Genomic DNA, 19,124 nt, shown 5'->3' on the forward strand with positions numbered 1-19,124 from the left:
CAAATCAAAGATATAGTCAGTTTAATTTTAGAAAGACTCCATGTGATTGTCAAAAAATATTTGGCTTTGCACTGGAAATGTATTCACATAAGGGAAAGGTGTTAAGCAGGAGACATTCAAACAAGTTTTGGAAAAGGTTGTTCATTTGCTTTAGTGGTTTAGCACACATTTGTGTTTATAGCCCAACTGTTTTATACTCTATTACATATTTAAAGAGTTTTCTAAGCTCTGGAAGAAAACAGTCATTGAAATAATTATTGACCCATAACCAAACTGATCAGGTGAACAGTTTTAAGGTTTTTCTTTTTAATTGCCTGTTACATTTTAATACGTCACTTTACTGTGGCTCTGTGTGATGCTGAGAAATAAACGACTCTGACTCAAATGAGGAATATCAACTGCTGTAACATTACTAGTAGTCATATAACATTATATACCCACATCAGTGTGTTGAGTTGACAGTGTTTATCCTGCAGTAGAGCAGCTATCTGATTCACTCGTGTGTCTCCTAGCTCCCGTTCACTCAGATTCAGCTCTCTCAAGAGTAATGGGTTTTTACCCACAATTTCTTTCACATACTGGCAGGCTTCATCTGCAGCAGGACTCAAAAACCTGCAAAAAAGAAGATCAAGCAGGGCTCAGTTCAGTTCTGTCCTAAATATCCACTGCATTATGAAACATGTTGATAATAAAAATAGACAATTATTGTTTGTGACAAGCTGTAGTTACTTTTAACACTACTTTTTACAGTGTAAAAAGTTATTTTCAACTTTACACCTTTACTTTAAACACAAATTAAACAAATAATTTTGAAAGTCAAAAGGTTACATTAAAAAAATCAAATTAGGGCAACATGCAGACAGACATATAAGAATAAGACTAAAAATTGTCATCATAGTCTTAAGATTGGTGAACTTGAATTCATTGTGTCCTTGCCAAATATTCTAGTCATTTTTCCAGCTGAAGTTTAAGACAACTGGACTTTATTACTTTAATAACACTCACCTCAGTTTTAGTTGACAGTTTGGATCCTGTAGTAAATCAGTGAGCTCCTTCACTCCTGATTGTCCAGGATCATTTCCTGTGAGATCCAGCTCTACAAGGTGTGAAGGGTTTGATCTCAGAGCTGAAGCCAGAGCTTTATATCCTTCTTCTGTGATACTGCAATCTGAAAGTCTACAGAAAATAGGTTTGAAAATAATCATTAATAGTACAAAATATACAATAATTTATTATATGATCAACTGAATGTGTCTTAGTGTTTAAATAAATAAAATCAAGTGCATTTTATCTTTGTCTTCTGGCTACTCTTCAGTTTACTATGGTAATATTTACTTTGAACAAAAGTAATATACCATACAATACAATACAATACAATATTTTTAATAAAATCAGACAATAGTTCACTGAACTTACCCGAGTTTCTTCAGTGTGCAGTTTGTATTTTCTAATGCTTTCTGGAGTTTCTTCACTCCTGAATCCTGCAGATTATTGTTGCTGATGTCAAGCTCTTCCAGTCTGGAGTTTGATCTCAGGACTGTAGCGAGAGCTGAACAGCTTTCCTCTGTTAGACCACAATCACGCAGCCTAATGATGACCAGGAGAGGGAGAATTTACAAAGTACCTGATGCCAAAATTCAGTGATCATTGAGAATTATAGTGTTTTGGCCACTGTAGAGTTCATCTGATTTAAGATACTTTTACAATCTGTTGTTTTCTAATTGATTCTTTCCACAACAAGTGGTGAGGGTTGCTAAGTTATTCAGGTTGTGTAGGAGCCATTCAGGTTTTTGCCATATTTCTTATATTTTTTCTCTTATTATTGGGTGTTTTCTGGAGTCTGTGTGCATATTCTAAAGAATGAAGCATTGGATAAATAAAGCCACAGGTGTTTAATTTTTTCTTTCTCCTTTTCAATGTACAGTATTTGGTGCTCTTATAATTTACAGTTTAAATTTTGTTTAAATCAGTTTATTTTGGATTATTGCATCATTCGAGATTAATAAACATACTGTAATCAACTTCATTTTCCTGGATTTTTATGGACAACAAAAGAATCAAGAAAGAATTGTCTAAAACTTCCAGAGTGGAGTTCCCAAGAAGTGACTAAAGGACATTTTGAAGCTTGTAAATGTCATTACACTATACGTTTGTAGTTGTGTTTGTGGAATCATTTATATCACCAGTATGTGTTTCTCCCTTTTGTGTGTTCAGTGAAGGTGTATATGGGAATATACATGTTCTCATTTCCCCAGATGTTTGTTTTGGTATGTATGTATAGTCATTTGTATATTTTGCAGTGAATCACTAATTTTTATGCTTTCGTCTGTTTTATGCTTTTCGCCGTCTTTATGTGTTTGTCTGTCATTTTACTAGTATGCTTTAGTAATTAAAAAAGAATGACAACAAATGAAAACAATACTCACTGGAGTTTGTTGAGTTGACAGTGTTTATCCTGCAGTAGAGCAGCGATCTGATTCATTCGTGTGTCTCCTATTTTATGTTTACTCAGATCCAGGTTTTTGATTAGTAACGGGTTTCCACCCACAATTCCTCTCACATACTGAAAGGCTTCATCTGCAGCAGGACTCAAAAACCTGTAGACAGTAGAGGTAAACTAATATTTCCAGCCTTATAATGATTAAAATGTTGAAACATGGTTTACTTGGTTACATTTACTCATTGAGCAGATGTTATAAGTCATTTTATCATACGAGCAACAATATTTGCAGTACACATGTAGTGAGGCAATTAAAAAACACTTTTGTAGAAATCTGCCTTTCTGTTGTCGTTATATAAATGCACAATTATATTTTACCACAATTATAACCTAAATGAACTATTAAACTCAACCTCAATTTTAGTTGACAGTTCTGATCCTGTAGTAAATCAGTGAGCTCCTTCACTCCTGATTGTCCAGGATCATTTCCTGTGAGATCCAGCTCTACCAGGTGTGAAGGGTTTGATGTCAGAGCTGAAGCCAGAGCTTTATAACCTTCTTCAGTGATATTGCAGTCTGAAAGTCTACAGAAAATTAAAACTTGAATTTAATTTAACATTGTGATTCAAATTAATTACTGCACAGTAGACTGAATTACTAAATCTGAATAAATTTTTAGATATGGAGATAAACAATTATAGGCTCATTCTTTTCCTAGTTGAGTAATTAATTATAATTATTTAATGGTCACCAGGAATCTGTGATTTTTGCATATATGTGGTTAGAATTCTTGTCTCAAAATTACATTCTTCCTAGATGTAGAACACAGTATTATTATAGTTTTTTATGTACTCACTTGAGTGTCTTCAGTTCGCACACAGGATTCTTCAGTCCCTCACAGATCTGTTTGACTCCTGAGTTCAGCAGATGGCTGTTGTTCAGGTTCAGCTCTTTTAGGATGGTTTTGGAGGAGAGAACATTAGCTAGAACTGAACAGCTTTTCTCTGTCAGCTCACAATTATTCAGCCTAAACACAAAAACAGCATAATTTATTATTCAGCACATATTCAGCACACATCACATCAACAGCTCTTCATATCTGCTCACACATGTGATTGAGTATTTTATGATGAATAAACAGTAGATTTATTTTATAATGTATAAAACCATGTTGACTCACTTCATTTTCTCCACTTTGCAATGAGAGTCCATCAAAAGCGCATAGAACTTATCTCCATCCAGAGCTCCTAATTTATCTTCACTCAGATCCAGTTCTGTCAGTAATAATGGACTTTTACCCAGAACTTCAGTGAGATACTCACATGCCTCCTCTGCAGCAGGACTTTTCAGAAACCTACAGGAATAAATGAGAACTTTAGAAAAATTCAGTATGTGCTGTAAACTTGAGCTGAATCAACTGTTGAATTTGAAGGCAATTAAGAGAAGAGTGAATTGTAATTTGAATTTGAGTTAGAGGAAGTAGAATATATATATATATATATATATATATATGTGTGTGTGTGTGTGTGTGTGTGTGTACACACACATATACATATATATATATATATATATATATATATATATATATATATATATATATATATATATATATATATATATAGTGCACAACATAAATACTTTGTATTAAACATATACATAATAAAAACTGAGAAATATATGTCATTACAAGCCATAAAATAAGTAAATTAGCCAATTTTGTTTAAACTAAGAATTGCAGAAAAGAGTACACCTTAGATTTAATTCAACAAATGTATAATATTCTAGCACTTAGTATGCCCACCATAATTCTGAATATACTCTTCTAGGCATGGAGTGTACATGTTCATGATAAATTGGCACATCTGTCCTGTTTAACTCCTGGATGATGAGCTCCTTAAATGCCCTGATCTTTAATGGGGAGTGTTGCTCAACTTGTATATATATGTGTGTGTGCATGTGTGTGTGTGTGTGTGTGTGAAATCAATCAAACTGTGATTCAATGTTTTTGATGTCCACGTGTTTGCTGAACCACCCAAGGCCTAAGGCCCTATGAAATTAATTACACACAAAGATTGCTGTTTATTGGGCAATCTGCCTCACCACCCTCCTGTATGGTTGTGAAACATAGACTATCTATGCTCAACATCTGAAAATGTTAGAATATTTTCACATTAGATGCATGCAGCGCATCCTCAAAGTGACATGGCAAGATCGAGTGCCACATACTGAAATCCTGCAAAAAACTAACTGTTGGAGTATAACCTTAGTGCAACCTTAATGCTCCACCAACTTAGATGGCTTGGGCATGTTGTGAGAATGCCAACAAGTCATCTCCCATGTAAGGTACTGTATGGCCAATTACATCTTGCCTCCTGTTCTGCAGGAGGCAAAAAAAAAAGAGGCTAAAAGACCAACTAAAAGGCTTTCTTATGAAAAGTGGGATAAAGCCCACATCTCAGGATACTAGTGCAATGAATCGCACACTCCGGCAGCAACTTTGTCAGAGTGGAGTACAAAGCTACGAAGAAAGGAGAACTGAACATCGCCTGTCTAAAAGACATCAGAGAAAGCAGGCCATGCTTGTTCCTGCCCCCCAAAGACAATCAGGAGAATTTTTTATATGCACTGTCAGTGAAAGACAGTGTGCTTCACGCATCGGATTATACAGTCATCAAAGAACCCACAAATTATGACGACGATGGACTACCAAAGAGGAGAGGTGTATGTGTGCATGTTTTTGTGACATATCAGGACACAAATGTGTATAATAACATGGGTATGACATAGGTATTACAAGGAGAAGGTGACTTATGAGGACATTACCCCATGTTCCCATTTTTCAAAAGGCTTATAAATCATACAGAAATAGTTTTTGTGAGAAAGTTATGTGATGGGTAGGTTTAGGTGTAGGTGTAGGGCTGGTCTGGGCTCGGGGCAGAGACAGAAGCCCCCTCTGGACTTGGGGCAGAGACTGGAGCCCCCTCTGGGATCAGGGCGGAGACTAGGACGGAGACAGGAGCCCCCTCTGGGCTCGTAGCAGAGACAGAAGCCCCCTCTGGGATCGGGGCGGAGACTGGAGCCCACTCTGGTTTCCTCCTCACTCTCCACGATGGTCAAGGGGGAACCGTTGTGTACAAGTACCCACTCAACAAAATCCTGAAAGTTCCCCCGAGGCCCATCTCCGGGCAGGCGTTCTCTGGTCTCAGCATTGAGACCTGCCCGGAAAAACACACAGAGGCTGGTGTCATCATAATGAACAAAAGGAACCAAATCCAAATACCTCTGTGTGTGGGCCTCGAGGGACAGATCCCCCTGGGAGAGGAGGAGAATTTCCACTGCTGCTAGATCCATTTAATAGGTCAGTTCTTCTGTAACAGTTGGTTGCAGCTGTAGCGTCTGGACCAATCAGGCACACAAAATTACTCATTATATTTAAGGAATTACCCATAAACTTACTCTATCAAAGCTCTGTAAACTCATCCCCCTAAAACTGCAGCCAGCATCCCAAATGTAGCTAGCACACAGGCACAACTAGGTGTCCTGTTACAGATATATGGTACTTTTATGATCAGAACGAATGCTATAGAGACTAGTGACTCATTCTTTCTGAGAAGGACAAATAAACTCTCTTAATTCTATGTATTCTCTATATAACCACTTGGGAAATGTATAAACATGTATCCAACTTTCCCATCTCATGACTTTTCTTTCATGGGCTTTATTCTATGTATTCATTTTCTCTTTTGAACTAGTTTGGTATTAATATTCCAGAGCTGCAATGTATAGTTAACTGGAATCACATGGGTAGCATGTTTGGTATCTACGGACTCCAACTTTTGATTCCTATTTGGTAATTTATGTTATGTCCATACCTGTGCAACACATCAGTATTACAAGAATCCTTAATAGTTCTTATTCAGGAACTCAGCTTGTTAATCTTTCTTGGTCATAAAAGCCCTGACAGGAGGTGTGTTGTCACCTGGAAATACATGTAGCATATGCACACGTATCAGGATAATCAATACACTTTGGAATGTTCAGAATGCTTTTAGCATGCTGGACTGGGTTGTAAAAGCTCATCTCGGCTCCGACCGGTCTGCAAAAGATGAGCCCACTTGACAACTTTGTGGCCTGGGCGACACTAAACAGAGATGTCCACTTCCAGCTCTTGGGACATCAAAGGGTCACTCATGTGGACTACAGACCAGATCACATTCCAACACACACCACACACACACAGACACATACAGAAACACACAAACATACATTTTTGACTGTATATGTAAAATACAACTATGCCAAAATATATCCATCATGTATTTCGAGCGTATGCATGTTTCCTAGTGTTTAAATGAGTGTATTTGTGCTAGTGTGCATTTTAATGATGGAATTTTGTCTGTAAACCATAACTTCTTTTATATGCCTTTCTGTTCTATCGAGTTTGATCTCTCCGTAAAGCTCCGGACTCGAGCTATTCACTGAGGTATGTCACATAGCTGACAAATGCATTTTTCTATGTGTTTAATGATATTGTGAAGAAAGTACTCCATCTCGAAATCCGATCTGATAGTCATTAAGTATGCAAATTCAGCTAGGAGACCAAACAAAGGAACTTTGCCCGCCAAATAATGCTGCGCATCTATTGGTCGCTACAATTCAGGAGGTGTGTTAGCTTGGGTTTCCATAAAAACAATGACACACACCTTCTCCTTTGTCTCCCGATTGTCTCTCGACTGCCCTGAACTGCCTCAGGCGACAGCGCTGCCATCACACGCTCTCCTTCCGGGACGACCATCTCCTTGGACTCTCTCTCTCTCTTCTTTCTCCTCTGGCATCTTACGCATCAGTTAAACCTCGTTTGAAAACCCCGCCGGAGAAACCCTCTCGGAAAGGACCAACCAAGCCAGGCGCATTGAAACTGCTACACACCGACTTGAACCATAAGCAAGTATTATAATTTCTCTGAAATTTGTTTAAACTGATTTCTGTGCTAGCTTTCACAGGGGTAACTGTTGCAATTTTGCCTTCTCTCTTTCCTTCCTTTCCTGTCTCTACGTTCCCTTTTGTATATATTTGTATATTCTGTATTTTAGATGTATAACCTCTGTAGTCGAGGTTTGCATATATTAAACACATTATTCATGCTCGATTGTTCTTTTTGCTCATTTCAACAAAGCCAGGTCACTTTAACGTTTCGATCCTATATCCTTGCTTTACGTTTGGATGCTATCATAGGAATTTATCCTCGTGGCCGGAGGATAACATTTCTGTCGTAATAGTCTGTGGATAACTTACCGGTTTGCTGGACGGACCGATAGTCTTCTACATAATTATTAAACCAGAACTAATCATATATGTGATTGATTATAACTCGTTGTAATTAATTCACCATATATGTTTAATTCCCCCTTGGGTCGGTATATGCATAATAATTATTCATAAAGCTTTATGAATTATTATATTCATATTCCACCCATAAATTGATTAATAACTGATTAATCGCTACATACAACACCTTCATCGGCTGCATCAACCTTAAGAGGTTGGGCTTTGACCAGAGGTTAAAAGCTAGAGAACAATGCCACTCCCTCTCTTCTTCCTTGCTTCTGGATGACCGAACGGGTCTCCTTGCGGCCGGCCTCTCTAGGCCCGGCCTGCAAGGCCTGTAGGCCTTGGCCTAGCCATGTGCTCATCATCCAACATGAAAAGACTGGCAACAACTTCGGACTGAATCCTCAAGATCTCTCCTCAGATGGCAGAACCGATGCTCCTCAGCCTAAGGGCATCTTGCAAGTATCATACATTTTAACACTAAACAGCGATTTAGTATTAATTTGTAAGACTTACCTTTGCTATTGCGGAAGAAACTGATGATTCCTTTCCAGATTGTCTTTGACTTTTTCCTATAGCTCTAGTAACAGTACCTCCTCCGGTTCAACTATATCATTACTCATTCTTACCTACAATACGTATGTGTGTGTGACCTTTGTTGTATGTTATGTGTTTGTTAGTTTAGTTATGTGTTTGTGAGTTAGTTAATAAAGATTGTGCACAATACATGTTTGGTTCTGACTCCGTCTGCTGATAAATTGCCTCTGAAGTGATTTAGATCCCGAACCTATGCTCTAAGTAGCATGGTGCGATAAGAATGTTATTTTTCCATAACCTGGAAATGAACATTTCTTAGAATTATTAAACAATCCACACTAAGTGTTCCCTGGACAACAGGTTAATTGATTGTAATATTAAGATTAATGTAGCTATATCCAGTAAATCTGATTAACAGATTTACATATTCATAATTAATCATAATTAATAAATCATATTGAGTTATGAATAATTATTAATATTTCCCCTTTGAGTTAATTCGCTACACAGCAAAGGATGAGGTGTAAGATCTAATTGCAAGCAGTCAGGTTTATTTACAATAACTTAAACAAAAACACCTTGAAACAAAACACTCTTGGCTAGGGAAAAAACAAACAGAACAACCGGGTATACACAACAGAGAACTGACCAAGAACAAACTGAAACACAGGGCTTAAATACATTGCTGCTGCTGTAGTGTGTGTGTGTGTGTATACATTTTCGTGATTTATGAGGACACAAATTTGTATAATGACATGGCAAGGGTATTACACTGGTATTACGACGTAAACGTGTTTTATCAAGGCATTTCATGAGTCCTCATATTTAAAATAGATTTTTAAAAAAACATACTAAACAATGTTTTATTAAAAATGTAAAAATGCAGAATGTTTTCTGTGATGGGTAGGTTTAGGAGTAGGGGTAGTGTAGGGGGATAGAATGCACAGTTTGTACAGAATAAAAAACATTACGCCTATGGAATGTCCTCACTAAGATAGAAAAACAAACCTGTGTGTGTGTGTGTGTGGTTATGGTATTTCCTACTTTATGAGGACAAAACATCCCCACCAAGATGCTAATATCTAAAATTCTTGTCCTTTTGGGGACATTTTCTGGTCCTCAGGCAGAAACAAGCTTATAATTCATTTACATTTGAAAATGTAAAAACATCTATGGATAAATATGTTTAAGTATTTGAAGGTTTTAATCACCTGATGGTCTTCAGTTGACAGTTCAGATCCTGTAGTAAATCAGTGAGCTCCTTCACTCCTAATTGTCCAGGTTCATTTCCTGTGAGATCCAGCTCTAGCAGGTGTGAAGGCTTTCTCAGAGCTGAAGCCAGAGCTTTATATCCTTCTTCTGTGATAATGCAGTCTGAAAGTCTACAGAAAATAAAAACTTGAAATGAAATATTCTTCTCAAGTAGTTAGTTCAGCAGTTTCTGCTATAATTCAGTTATAGTTAAAAAACTATACTAGGGCTGTCAACGTTAACACATGCGATTAATTCAAAATCCTTAACACGTTAAAATAATTTGACGCATTTAACACAATAAAATTATGGAAGCATGTGAAATTGCGTCATAACGTAATTTACGTCATGCAGTTAGATATTAAAATTCCACTCTCATTATATCAGAGATGGCAGAGAGAATTTAAAACACAAACTCTGTCATATTCTGTCATTGTCTCTGAAGAGCGTGAGCCCTCCCTGTTCCTGTGTTACAAACACGCCTTCCCGGACTCCAGTTCCCAGCATCCTCCTGTTGTGCACACCTGTCTGCACTTCCCTCATCAGTCTTCCCGCCATCTCACCGGATTCCCAGCACCTGTTGTCCTCGTCAGCACTCCCTTTAAGTTTGGACTCACTCCCTGCACTCCTTGTCAGTTCTATTGTTTAGCTTATGTGTGTGAAGCTGTCTATCTGCTCCTTGATTGTAAATAAAGCCCGTACTATTGTGGATTTCCGTATTCGCCTCGTCTATACAGCACAGCACCATAACATCCTGTCTTAAAACCTATATTTTGTAAAGTCACCTTATATTTTGTAAAGTCACCAATCATCTTCATAAAAAGCAGAGAAAAAGAGATCTTTATTTCACCACATCACGAAATACTACGGAGAAAATATTTTATACAAATATAATGTGAACTCAGACTCATAGTGACATATTGACAATAAATTGTTTTAGTTCAAACTGTTGAAGTATCACAAATCAGTTGTCACCAGAGGCGCCATCACCTGAGTACTGATCCCTCCAATGGACTTCATTTCCCATCATCCCGTACCTGGCGCTGATTACACTCACACCTGAATCCATTCCCATGGACTATTTAGCCAGCACTTGTCATGATCACCAGTGAGAGTGCCCTTTCAGCCACTAGAGGGCACTCCATCCCGGACTCTCTGTTCACCCATTTCATGGACTACATTTCCCATACACACTCCCTGGACTAATCACCATTCATCATTGCACTCAGCTGTTTTGTGTTTCATTATCAGTGTCTGTCTATTTAGTCTCAGTTGTTTCTGTCCTTGGTTGTGGTTAGTTATATTCTGTTATGTGCACATTTTGTACCGCTGGCTTTTGTTTTCTGTGGACTGTCACTCTGGATTTTGACCCATGCCTGTGCTGGATGTATGATTTTGGATTTCCCTTTTATTAAACTGCTGCACTTGGATCTTACCATCTTGTTTCTGTGTGCAACCGTGACAGAACAAACCACCACTATATTGATCCAGCAGCATGGATTTCCGGATCCCTTTCCCGGCCCGCATTACAGAACGGATGGCTCAAGTTCGGACATTGAGAGCCCTACGGCAAGAAGGATGGGAGGTAGGGTGCTTTGCAAAGGTCTTTTGGGCGATGGCGGTGGGGCTGGATTACAATGACGCGGCTTTGAAAGACCTGTTTAATGGTTGCCTTGACGAGCCGTTGTCTCATTGTGAGATGGAAGGGCTAGAGAGCTTAAACTTTTGGAAGTTTGCCGCATATCTCTGCCATCGGATAGAGTGGGCCTCACCTAGACAACCAGCCAGTGAATCCGCTTCAGAGCCCGTTCCAGTCAGTAAGTCCGTTCCAGCTTGTGAGTCCGTTCCTGAGATCACTGAGGAGGTGGGCGCTGAATCTTCGCTTCCCACACGGAAGAAAAGGAAGCGGAGGAGGAAGGCTCCAGCCAGTGAGTCCACTACAGAGCCCGCTCCAGCCAGTGAGCCCACTACAGAGCCCGCTCCAGCCAGTGAGTCCACTACAGAGCCCGTTCCAGCCAGTGAGTCCACTCTAGAGCCCACTCCAGTCAGTGAGTCCGCTCCAGTCAGTGAGTCCGCTCCAGTCAGTGAGTCCGCTCCAGTCAGTGAGTCCGCTCCAGTCAGTGAGTCCGCTCCAGTCAGTGAGTCTACTACAGAGCCCGCTCCAGCCAGTGAGTCTACTACAGAGCCCGCTCCAGCCAGTGAGTCTACTACAGAGCCCGCTCCAGTCAGTGAGTCCGCTCCAGCCAGTGAGCCCACTCCAGAGCCCGCTCCAGCCAGTGAGTCCACTCCAGAGCCCGCTCCAGCCAGTGAGTCCACTCCAGAGCCCGCTCCAGCCAGTGAGTCTACTACAGAGCCCGCTCCAGCCAGTGAGTCTACTACAGAGCCCGCTCCAGCCAGTGAGTCTACTACAGAGCCCGCTCCAGTCAGTGAGTCCGCTCCAGTCAGTGAGTCCACTCCAGAGCCCGCTCCAGCCAGTGAGTCCGCTCCAGCCAGTGAGTCCGCTCCAGCCAGTGAGTCTGCTCCAGCCAGTGAGTCCACTACAGAGCCCGCTCCAGCCAGTGAGCCCACTACAGAGCCCGCTCCAGCCAGTGAGCCCGTTCCAGCCAGTGAGTCCACTCCAGAGCCCGCTCCAGTCAGTGAGTCCGCTCCAGTCAGTGAGTCCGCTCCAGTCAGTGAGTCCGCTCCAGTCAGTGAGTCTACTACAGAGCCCGCTCCAGTCAGTGAGTCTACTACAGAGCCCGCTCCAGCCAGTGAGTCTACTACAGAGCCCGCTCCAGTCAGTGAGTCCGCTCCAGCCAGTGAGCCCACTACAGAGCCCGCTCCAGCCAGTGAGCCCACTCCAGAGCCCGCTCCAGCCAGTGAGTCCGCTCCAGCCAGTGAGTCCGCTCCAGCCAGTGAGTCTACTCCAGTGCTCGCTCCAGCCAGTGAGTCCACTCCAGAGCCCGCTCTAGCCAGTGAGTCCACTCCAGTACTGCATGCTCTCCCTGTCAGTCCCGTGATGGCTAGGAGGGCTGTCTTCACTTTTTATATTTTGGCTGTCTTGCGTGCCTGGAGGATGCACTCAGAACAGCCCGAGCCCGCTCCAGCCAGTGAGTCCGCTCCAGAACCCGCTCCAGCCAGTGAGTCCGTTCCAGAGCCCGCTCCAGCCAGTGAGTCCGCTCCAGAGCCCGCTCCACTCAGTGAGTCCACTCCAGAGCCCGCTCCAGCCAGTGAGTCCATTCCAGCCAGTGAGTCCGCTCCAGCTCCGCATGCTCTCCCTGTCAGTCCTGTGATGGACTCAGGGCAGCCCGAGCCCGCTGCCGTCCCAGAGCAGCCCGAGCCCGCTGCCGTCCCAGAGCAGCCCGAGCCCGCTGCCGTCCCAGAGCAGCCCGAGCCCGCTGCCGTCCCAGAGCAGCCCGAGCTCCCTGATACGGCCATGGAGGCCGTCACCGAGCTGGCCGCCGCCGTCCAAGCCTTCTGCCCTGCCGCCTCTGCCCAGGCTGCCAGAACCGTTGAGACCCGCCTGGTCTGTTCCTCCAGCACCTCCCTGGCACTCAGCCAGGAATCCAGACCTGCCAGTGCCCGCCTGGTCAGTTCCTCCAGCGCCGCCCTGGCACTCAGCCAGGACTCCAGAACAGCTGGAACCAGCCTGGTCAGTTCCTCCAGCACCGCCCTGGCACTCAGCCAGGAATCCAGACCTGCCAGTGCCCGCCTGGTCAGTTCCTCCAGCGCCGCCCTGGCACTCAGCCAGGACTCCAGAACCGCTGGAACCAGCCTGGTCAGTTCCTCCAGCACCGCCCTGGCTATCAGTTGGGCACCCTGGATCTGGCCCACCATCCCTCCCCCTGATCCTCCTCCTGTCCACCTCCCTCCTGAGTTTTTGTGTGTTTGTGTTTTGTCTGGTGGAGCGTCTGGTAGCCGCTCCTTTGAGGGGGGGTAATGTCATGATCACCAGTGAGAGTGCCCTTTCAGCCACTAGAGGGCACTCCATCCCGGACTCTCTGTTCACCCATTTCATGGACTACATTTCCCATACACACTCCCTGGACTAATCACCATTCATCATTGCACTCAGCTGTTTTGTGTTTCATTATCAGTGTCTGTCTATTTAGTCTCAGTTGTTTCTGTCCTTGGTTGTGGTTTGTTATATTCTGTTATGTGCACATTTTGTACCGCTGGCTTTTGTTTTCTGTGGACTGTCACTCTGGATTTTGACCCATGCCTGTGCTGGATGTATGATTTTGGATTTCCCTTTTATTAAACTGCTGCACTTGGATCTTACCATCTTGTTTCTGTGTGCAACCGTGACAGCACTCTCACACTCACTCCTTGTGAAGTTTTGTTTTGCCGTGGCTGACAACTCTTGAGTGTTTATCCCTGTTTATGGGTTCTCTGTGTATGACCCTGGACTGTGTATCTTGCTACGATTGTTTATACTGTTTGCTGCCTGCCCTGATCTACTGCCTGGTTTACGATTACATCTCAGCTTTGCCCTGTATGTATCTGTCATCAGTGATTGACCCCTGCCTGTGTGTCTTATGAGTATTTCTTTTAATAAAGCTGCACACGGATCCTAACTCAGCTGTCTCAGCATTACATGAAGTGATTTTTCTTATATTTGAATGTTACTGACCTCAATATCTCCAGTTTACAGTGTGAATCCTTCAGTATGTCACATAAGTGCTTCACTCCAGAGTCTCCTAGTTTATTCCCACTGAGGTCCAGCTCTCTCAGGTGTGATGGGTTTGATTTCAGAGCTGAAGTCACAGCAGAACAACCTTCATTTGTCATTTCACAGCATGTTAACCTGTGTTGAAAGAAAGGAGAATAAATGAAGACAGATTAAAACTATATTTTGTAAAGTCACATCATCTTCATAAAAAAGCAGAGGAAGAGAGATCATCTTTATTTCACCACATCACAAAATACTACAGTCAAATTTTTTTACACAAATATAATCTGAACTCAGACTCAGTGACATATTGAAAATAATTTGTTTTAGTTCAAACTGTTAAAGTGATTTTAATTCTTATATGTGATTGTTACTGACCTCAATCTCTCCAGTTTACAGTGTGAATCCTTCAGTATGTCACGTAAGTGCTTCACTCCAGAGTCTCCTAGTTTATTCCCACTGAGGTTCAGCTCTCTCAGGTGTGATGGGTTTGATTTCAGAGCTGAAGTCAGGAGGAGACACATTTTCTGTGTAATACTGCATCTACACAGACTGTAGACAGAAGGAGAAAATGTCTCAGCTCTATGGCCAATTTAGGTTTTGCAGGATTTAAGTGTCACATCTGACTGTAATTTGTCATTTAAAAGTCAGATGTGTAATTCTTTGACAACTCAAAATACCACTAAGTATTATAAATACAGCATTTAATAATCTCAATGTTAAACCCAACATTGACTAACTTTAACAACTGTATTTGTTAACTACATTAACAGAGTAATAAAAGCTATTAAAAAAGTAGCTCATGTTTGGTTTGCACAAGCTAATGTTAATGAATGAAACCTTACTGTACAGAGTTAACATCTTATCAATATTGTCATAACTCAATTTAGTCTCACTGAGTATAACGTATACATAATGTAGACTAAACAATTACAAATCAGATATAGTCAGTTTAATTTTAGAAAGACTCCATGTGATTGTCAAAAAATATTTGGCTTTGCACTGGAAATGTATTCACATAAGGGAAAGGTGTTAAGCAGGAGACATTCAAACAAGTTTTGGAAAAGGTTGTTCATTTGCTTTAGTGGTTTAGCACACATTTGTGTTTATAGCCCAACTGTTTTATACTCTATTACATATTTAAAGAGTTTTCTAAGCTCTGGAAGAAAACAGTCATTGAAATAATTATTGACCCATGATCAAACTGATCAGGTGAACTGTTTAAAGCTCCGTTACATGCCTGTTACATTTTAATACATCATTTTACTGTGGCTCTGTGTGACGCTGAGAAATAAACAGCTCTGACTCAAATGAGGAATATCAACTACTGTAGTATTACTAGTAGCAGGGATGGGTACCAAAACCCGGTATAAAATTGGCCCCGGGGCTAAATTATGAAAAACTGGTGTATCGATAAGATCTGACGTTAACAGTTCTGCTATCGGTACTGGAGAAATTATGAAGAAAATACACATACATTTATTATTGCTATATAGACATTATCTTGCCAATTCTGTCTTGCCAGGGTCACCAGCTGTTTCTGTATGCAATAATATTAGGGCAATCCAGACAAGATCATGCAGAGGAGCTACAGCGTGTGTAGCCGCTCACGTAAAAGCCCTGTTTAATTGTGACGATGGATGAGAGAACTAAACAACTAAACGTCTGCTTACACTTTAGGCCTGTGATATTATGCTATTTTATTTTTTATTTCAATTTTGGCTTCCAAGGACCATCAGAAAGAAGATATTTGAAGTAAAACTATTAAAAACTAGCCGCGTTTCGTCTAGCAATCCTTCATTCTCTTCACAGCTGTGCGCATTCGTTCCTCCCTAAACCCAACTTAACGTCAGAATCAGCACAATCGGTGTTTATTGTAAAATGCATTCTTTACTGTTGCAAAATTGCGGTAAATGTTTGATAATTATTATCAAAGATTTAAAACATTAAAAGCACAATAATCCACATAAGAGATGCTGTTCCTCAGGTTGAATTGTGTGTGCGTGCCAAAACGGATCGCAAAAAACAAAAAGTACTGTTAAGAATACAGTTAAAGTATCGGATCAATAAGCAGTTTCGATAAGAGTAGTAATACTGTTAAAACCTTAATGATACCATCCCTAACTAGCAGTCATATAACATTTAATACCCACATCAGTGTGGTGAGTTGACAGTGTTTATCCTGCAGTAGAGCAGCGATCTGATTTACTCGTGTGTCTCCTAGTTCACATCCTCTCAGATTCAGCTCTCTCAGGAGTAATGGGTTTTTACCCACAATTCCTTTCACATACTGAAAAGCTTCATCTGCAGCAGGACTCAAAAACCTGCAAAAAAGAAGATGAAGCAGGGTTCAGTTCAGTTCTGTCCTAAATGTCATATTAATAAGAAAAACATACAATTATTGTTTGTGACAAGCTGTAGTTACTTTTAACACTATTTTAAAAATGATTTTCAACTTTACACCTTTACTTTAAACATGAATTAAACAAATAATTTTGAAAGTCAAAATGTTACATTAAAAAAATCAAATTAGGGCAACATGCAGACAGATATAAAAGAATAAGACTAAAAATTGTCATCATAGTCGTAGATTGGTGAACTTGAATTCATTGTGTCCTTGCCAAATATTCTAGTCATTTTTTCCAGCTGAAGTTTAAGACAACTGGACTTTATTAATTTAATAACACTCGCCTCAGTTTTAGTTGACAGTTCTGATCCTGTAGTAAATCAGTGAGCTCCTTCACTCCTGATTGTCCAGGATCATTTCCTGTGAGATCCAGCTCTACCAGGTGTGAAGGGTTTGATTTCAGAGCTGAAGCCAGAGCTTTATATCCTTCTTCTGTGATACTGCAGTCTGAAAGTCTACAGAAAATAGGTTTGAAAATAATCATTAATAGTATAAAATATACAATAATAATTTATTATATGATCAGTTGATTGAGTCTTAGTGTTAAAATAAATAAAATCAAGTGCATTTTATCTTTGTCTTCTGGTTACTCTTTAGTTTACTATGGTAATTTTTACTTTGAACAAAAGACAATGTTTTCATTAAAATCAGACAATGGTTCACTCAACTTACCTGAGTTTCTTCAGAGTGCAGTTTGTATTTTCTAATGCTTTCTGGAGTTTCTTCACTCCTGAATCCTGCAGATTATTGTTGCTGATGTCAAGCTCTTCCAGTCTGGAGTTTGATCTCAGGACTGTAGCGAGAGCTGAACAGCTTTCCTCTGTTAGACCACAATCACGCAGCCTAATGATGAACACGAGAGGGAGATTTTACAAAGTACCTGATTCAGTGATCATTGAGAATTATTGTGTTTTTGGTCACTATAGAGTTCATCTGATTTAATATACTTTTACAATCTATTGTTTTCTAATTGATGCTTTCTGCAACAGAGTTTAAGTGGTGAGGTTTGCTAAAAGATATTCAGGTTGTGTAGGAGCCATTCAGATTTTTGCCATATTTCTTATATTTTTTCTCTTATTAATTGGCCCGACAGTAATAATATCTAGCCTGCGCCCGCAGCCAGATTATTTTGATAGCGGCTGAAATAGATGAAAGAGGATGAACGCATTGTTGTCTTTCCATTCTTCTTTGTATGCCCTATTTTTGCTGTCAACTTTCCTCTTTAGAGTCTTTGAAAGTGCCATTTTCTCTCACCAGCTAGCTTAAAGGTGTAGTATGTAGGATTTCTGTCCGCTAGAGACCTATTCAAAACAAAGGAGTAGCTTGATGACGCCAAGTTTGAGCGCTGAATCTTGGGACATGTGGTCTCCATCTCAACGGACAGTGCAAAAGAATAAGGATAGGACTCGGAAAGAAATCATGGATGCGATTATTAACATTATTGTAGTATGAAGCAGAGCAGGATCGAGTGTTGTGGAAGCTGAACGAGGCCGCTGGAGCGATTGCTCAATACACGCCTCATGAGCAGCGGGACTTTTATTATAACACAGTCGCCGGCGCCGTTTCCGCTATTCCGGTCATGAGTATGAGGTAACGCAGCTCTGTTTATCACATTTGATACATTTGAGTGTGTTCAAAATTATGTTATAACGTTACTCTGTGCGTCCGCTCGGCAGCTGCTGTGAGACACTGTTGCACACTGCAGTAAGATAGATCGATTTTAGACTATCATATTAAATGCTGGATGGCTTGTGTTGATAAATGGCATGTAATTAATTTGAAAACTTATCGTATGATGGAGAAAATGCTATATTATTGTTACTAAAAATACATCTGCATCTGATTATGCTATGTTAGCTACTTCACAAAATAGTGTGTTTCTCTGAAGCATGGTAAAGCATGGTACTCGCAAAAAAAAAAAAAAAATCAAGAAAATTAGACTTAAACAATAAGACTAAATGTGTTGAGCTATATAACAACAATTAGTTCACTGTCTATAAATATATCAAAACAGTTGTTCCCTTGTCTATTAAAATGTGTAATATATTAAAGCGTCTTTGGTGTTTCCATGGTTTCTATAAAATAAAACCGGAAACCGATGGTAACGCAGGTATGACGCAATTGACAGGCGACTCCTTACACGTCCCGGAGCCTTGGTTAAAATTGCAATTTTCTCACGATTTACAAATAGTTGGAAACATTTGGGATATTGTAAGTAGTATATATATATATATATATATAAATATATACGCCGGACTGCAAAATGTTCTTGACTTTCTAACATTTGCAGACGGAGAATATGTCTGTGAAATGTAAATAATGCAAAAATTATTGGATGTCACTTCAGCTTGAAAAAAATATATTAATAGAAGTATGTTTGTTTCCACCAATCGCTGCACAAGTTAAGGTTACATATGATGACGAAGGCACGTTAGTGCTAGCCCTCCCGGAACCCATAGAGATTGCATTGCAGTGCCTGCAGTTCGAAAAAAAAGTTATTTGAATGG

At 40.5% G+C, this 19,124-nt stretch overlaps 1 protein-coding gene across 3 annotated transcripts in view; it reads right to left on the reverse strand.

The window, feature by feature from the left end:
• Window positions 1–19,124, reverse strand: part of LOC125267801 (protein NLRC5-like) — a 66,178-nt gene that overhangs the window by 12,406 nt on the left and 34,648 nt on the right. For 2 of the 3 annotated variants that reach the window (XM_048189765.1, XM_048189767.1), the window contains 13 exons: window positions 17,290–17,460; window positions 16,902–17,072; window positions 16,364–16,534; window positions 14,589–14,762; window positions 14,172–14,345; window positions 9,520–9,690; window positions 3,621–3,794; window positions 3,297–3,467; window positions 2,854–3,024; window positions 2,427–2,597; window positions 1,417–1,587; window positions 1,006–1,176; window positions 442–612 (listed from right to left, as the gene is read on the reverse strand). In XM_048189765.1, coding sequence (XP_048045722.1) covers window positions 442–612; window positions 1,006–1,176; window positions 1,417–1,587; window positions 2,427–2,597; window positions 2,854–3,024; window positions 3,297–3,467; window positions 3,621–3,794; window positions 9,520–9,690; window positions 14,172–14,345; window positions 14,589–14,762; window positions 16,364–16,534; window positions 16,902–17,072; window positions 17,290–17,460 — 2,232 coding nt within the window. The remainder of the gene's footprint in view (window positions 1–441; window positions 613–1,005; window positions 1,177–1,416; window positions 1,588–2,426; window positions 2,598–2,853; window positions 3,025–3,296; window positions 3,468–3,620; window positions 3,795–9,519; window positions 9,691–14,171; window positions 14,346–14,588; window positions 14,763–16,363; window positions 16,535–16,901; window positions 17,073–17,289; window positions 17,461–19,124) is intronic. The other variant, XM_048189766.1, reaches the window with a different exon arrangement.

The sequence above is a fragment of the Megalobrama amblycephala genome, linkage group LG4 (assembly GCF_018812025.1).
Source record: "Megalobrama amblycephala isolate DHTTF-2021 linkage group LG4, ASM1881202v1, whole genome shotgun sequence".
In the NCBI taxonomy this organism is placed as follows: Eukaryota; Metazoa; Chordata; class Actinopteri; order Cypriniformes; family Xenocyprididae; genus Megalobrama; species Megalobrama amblycephala.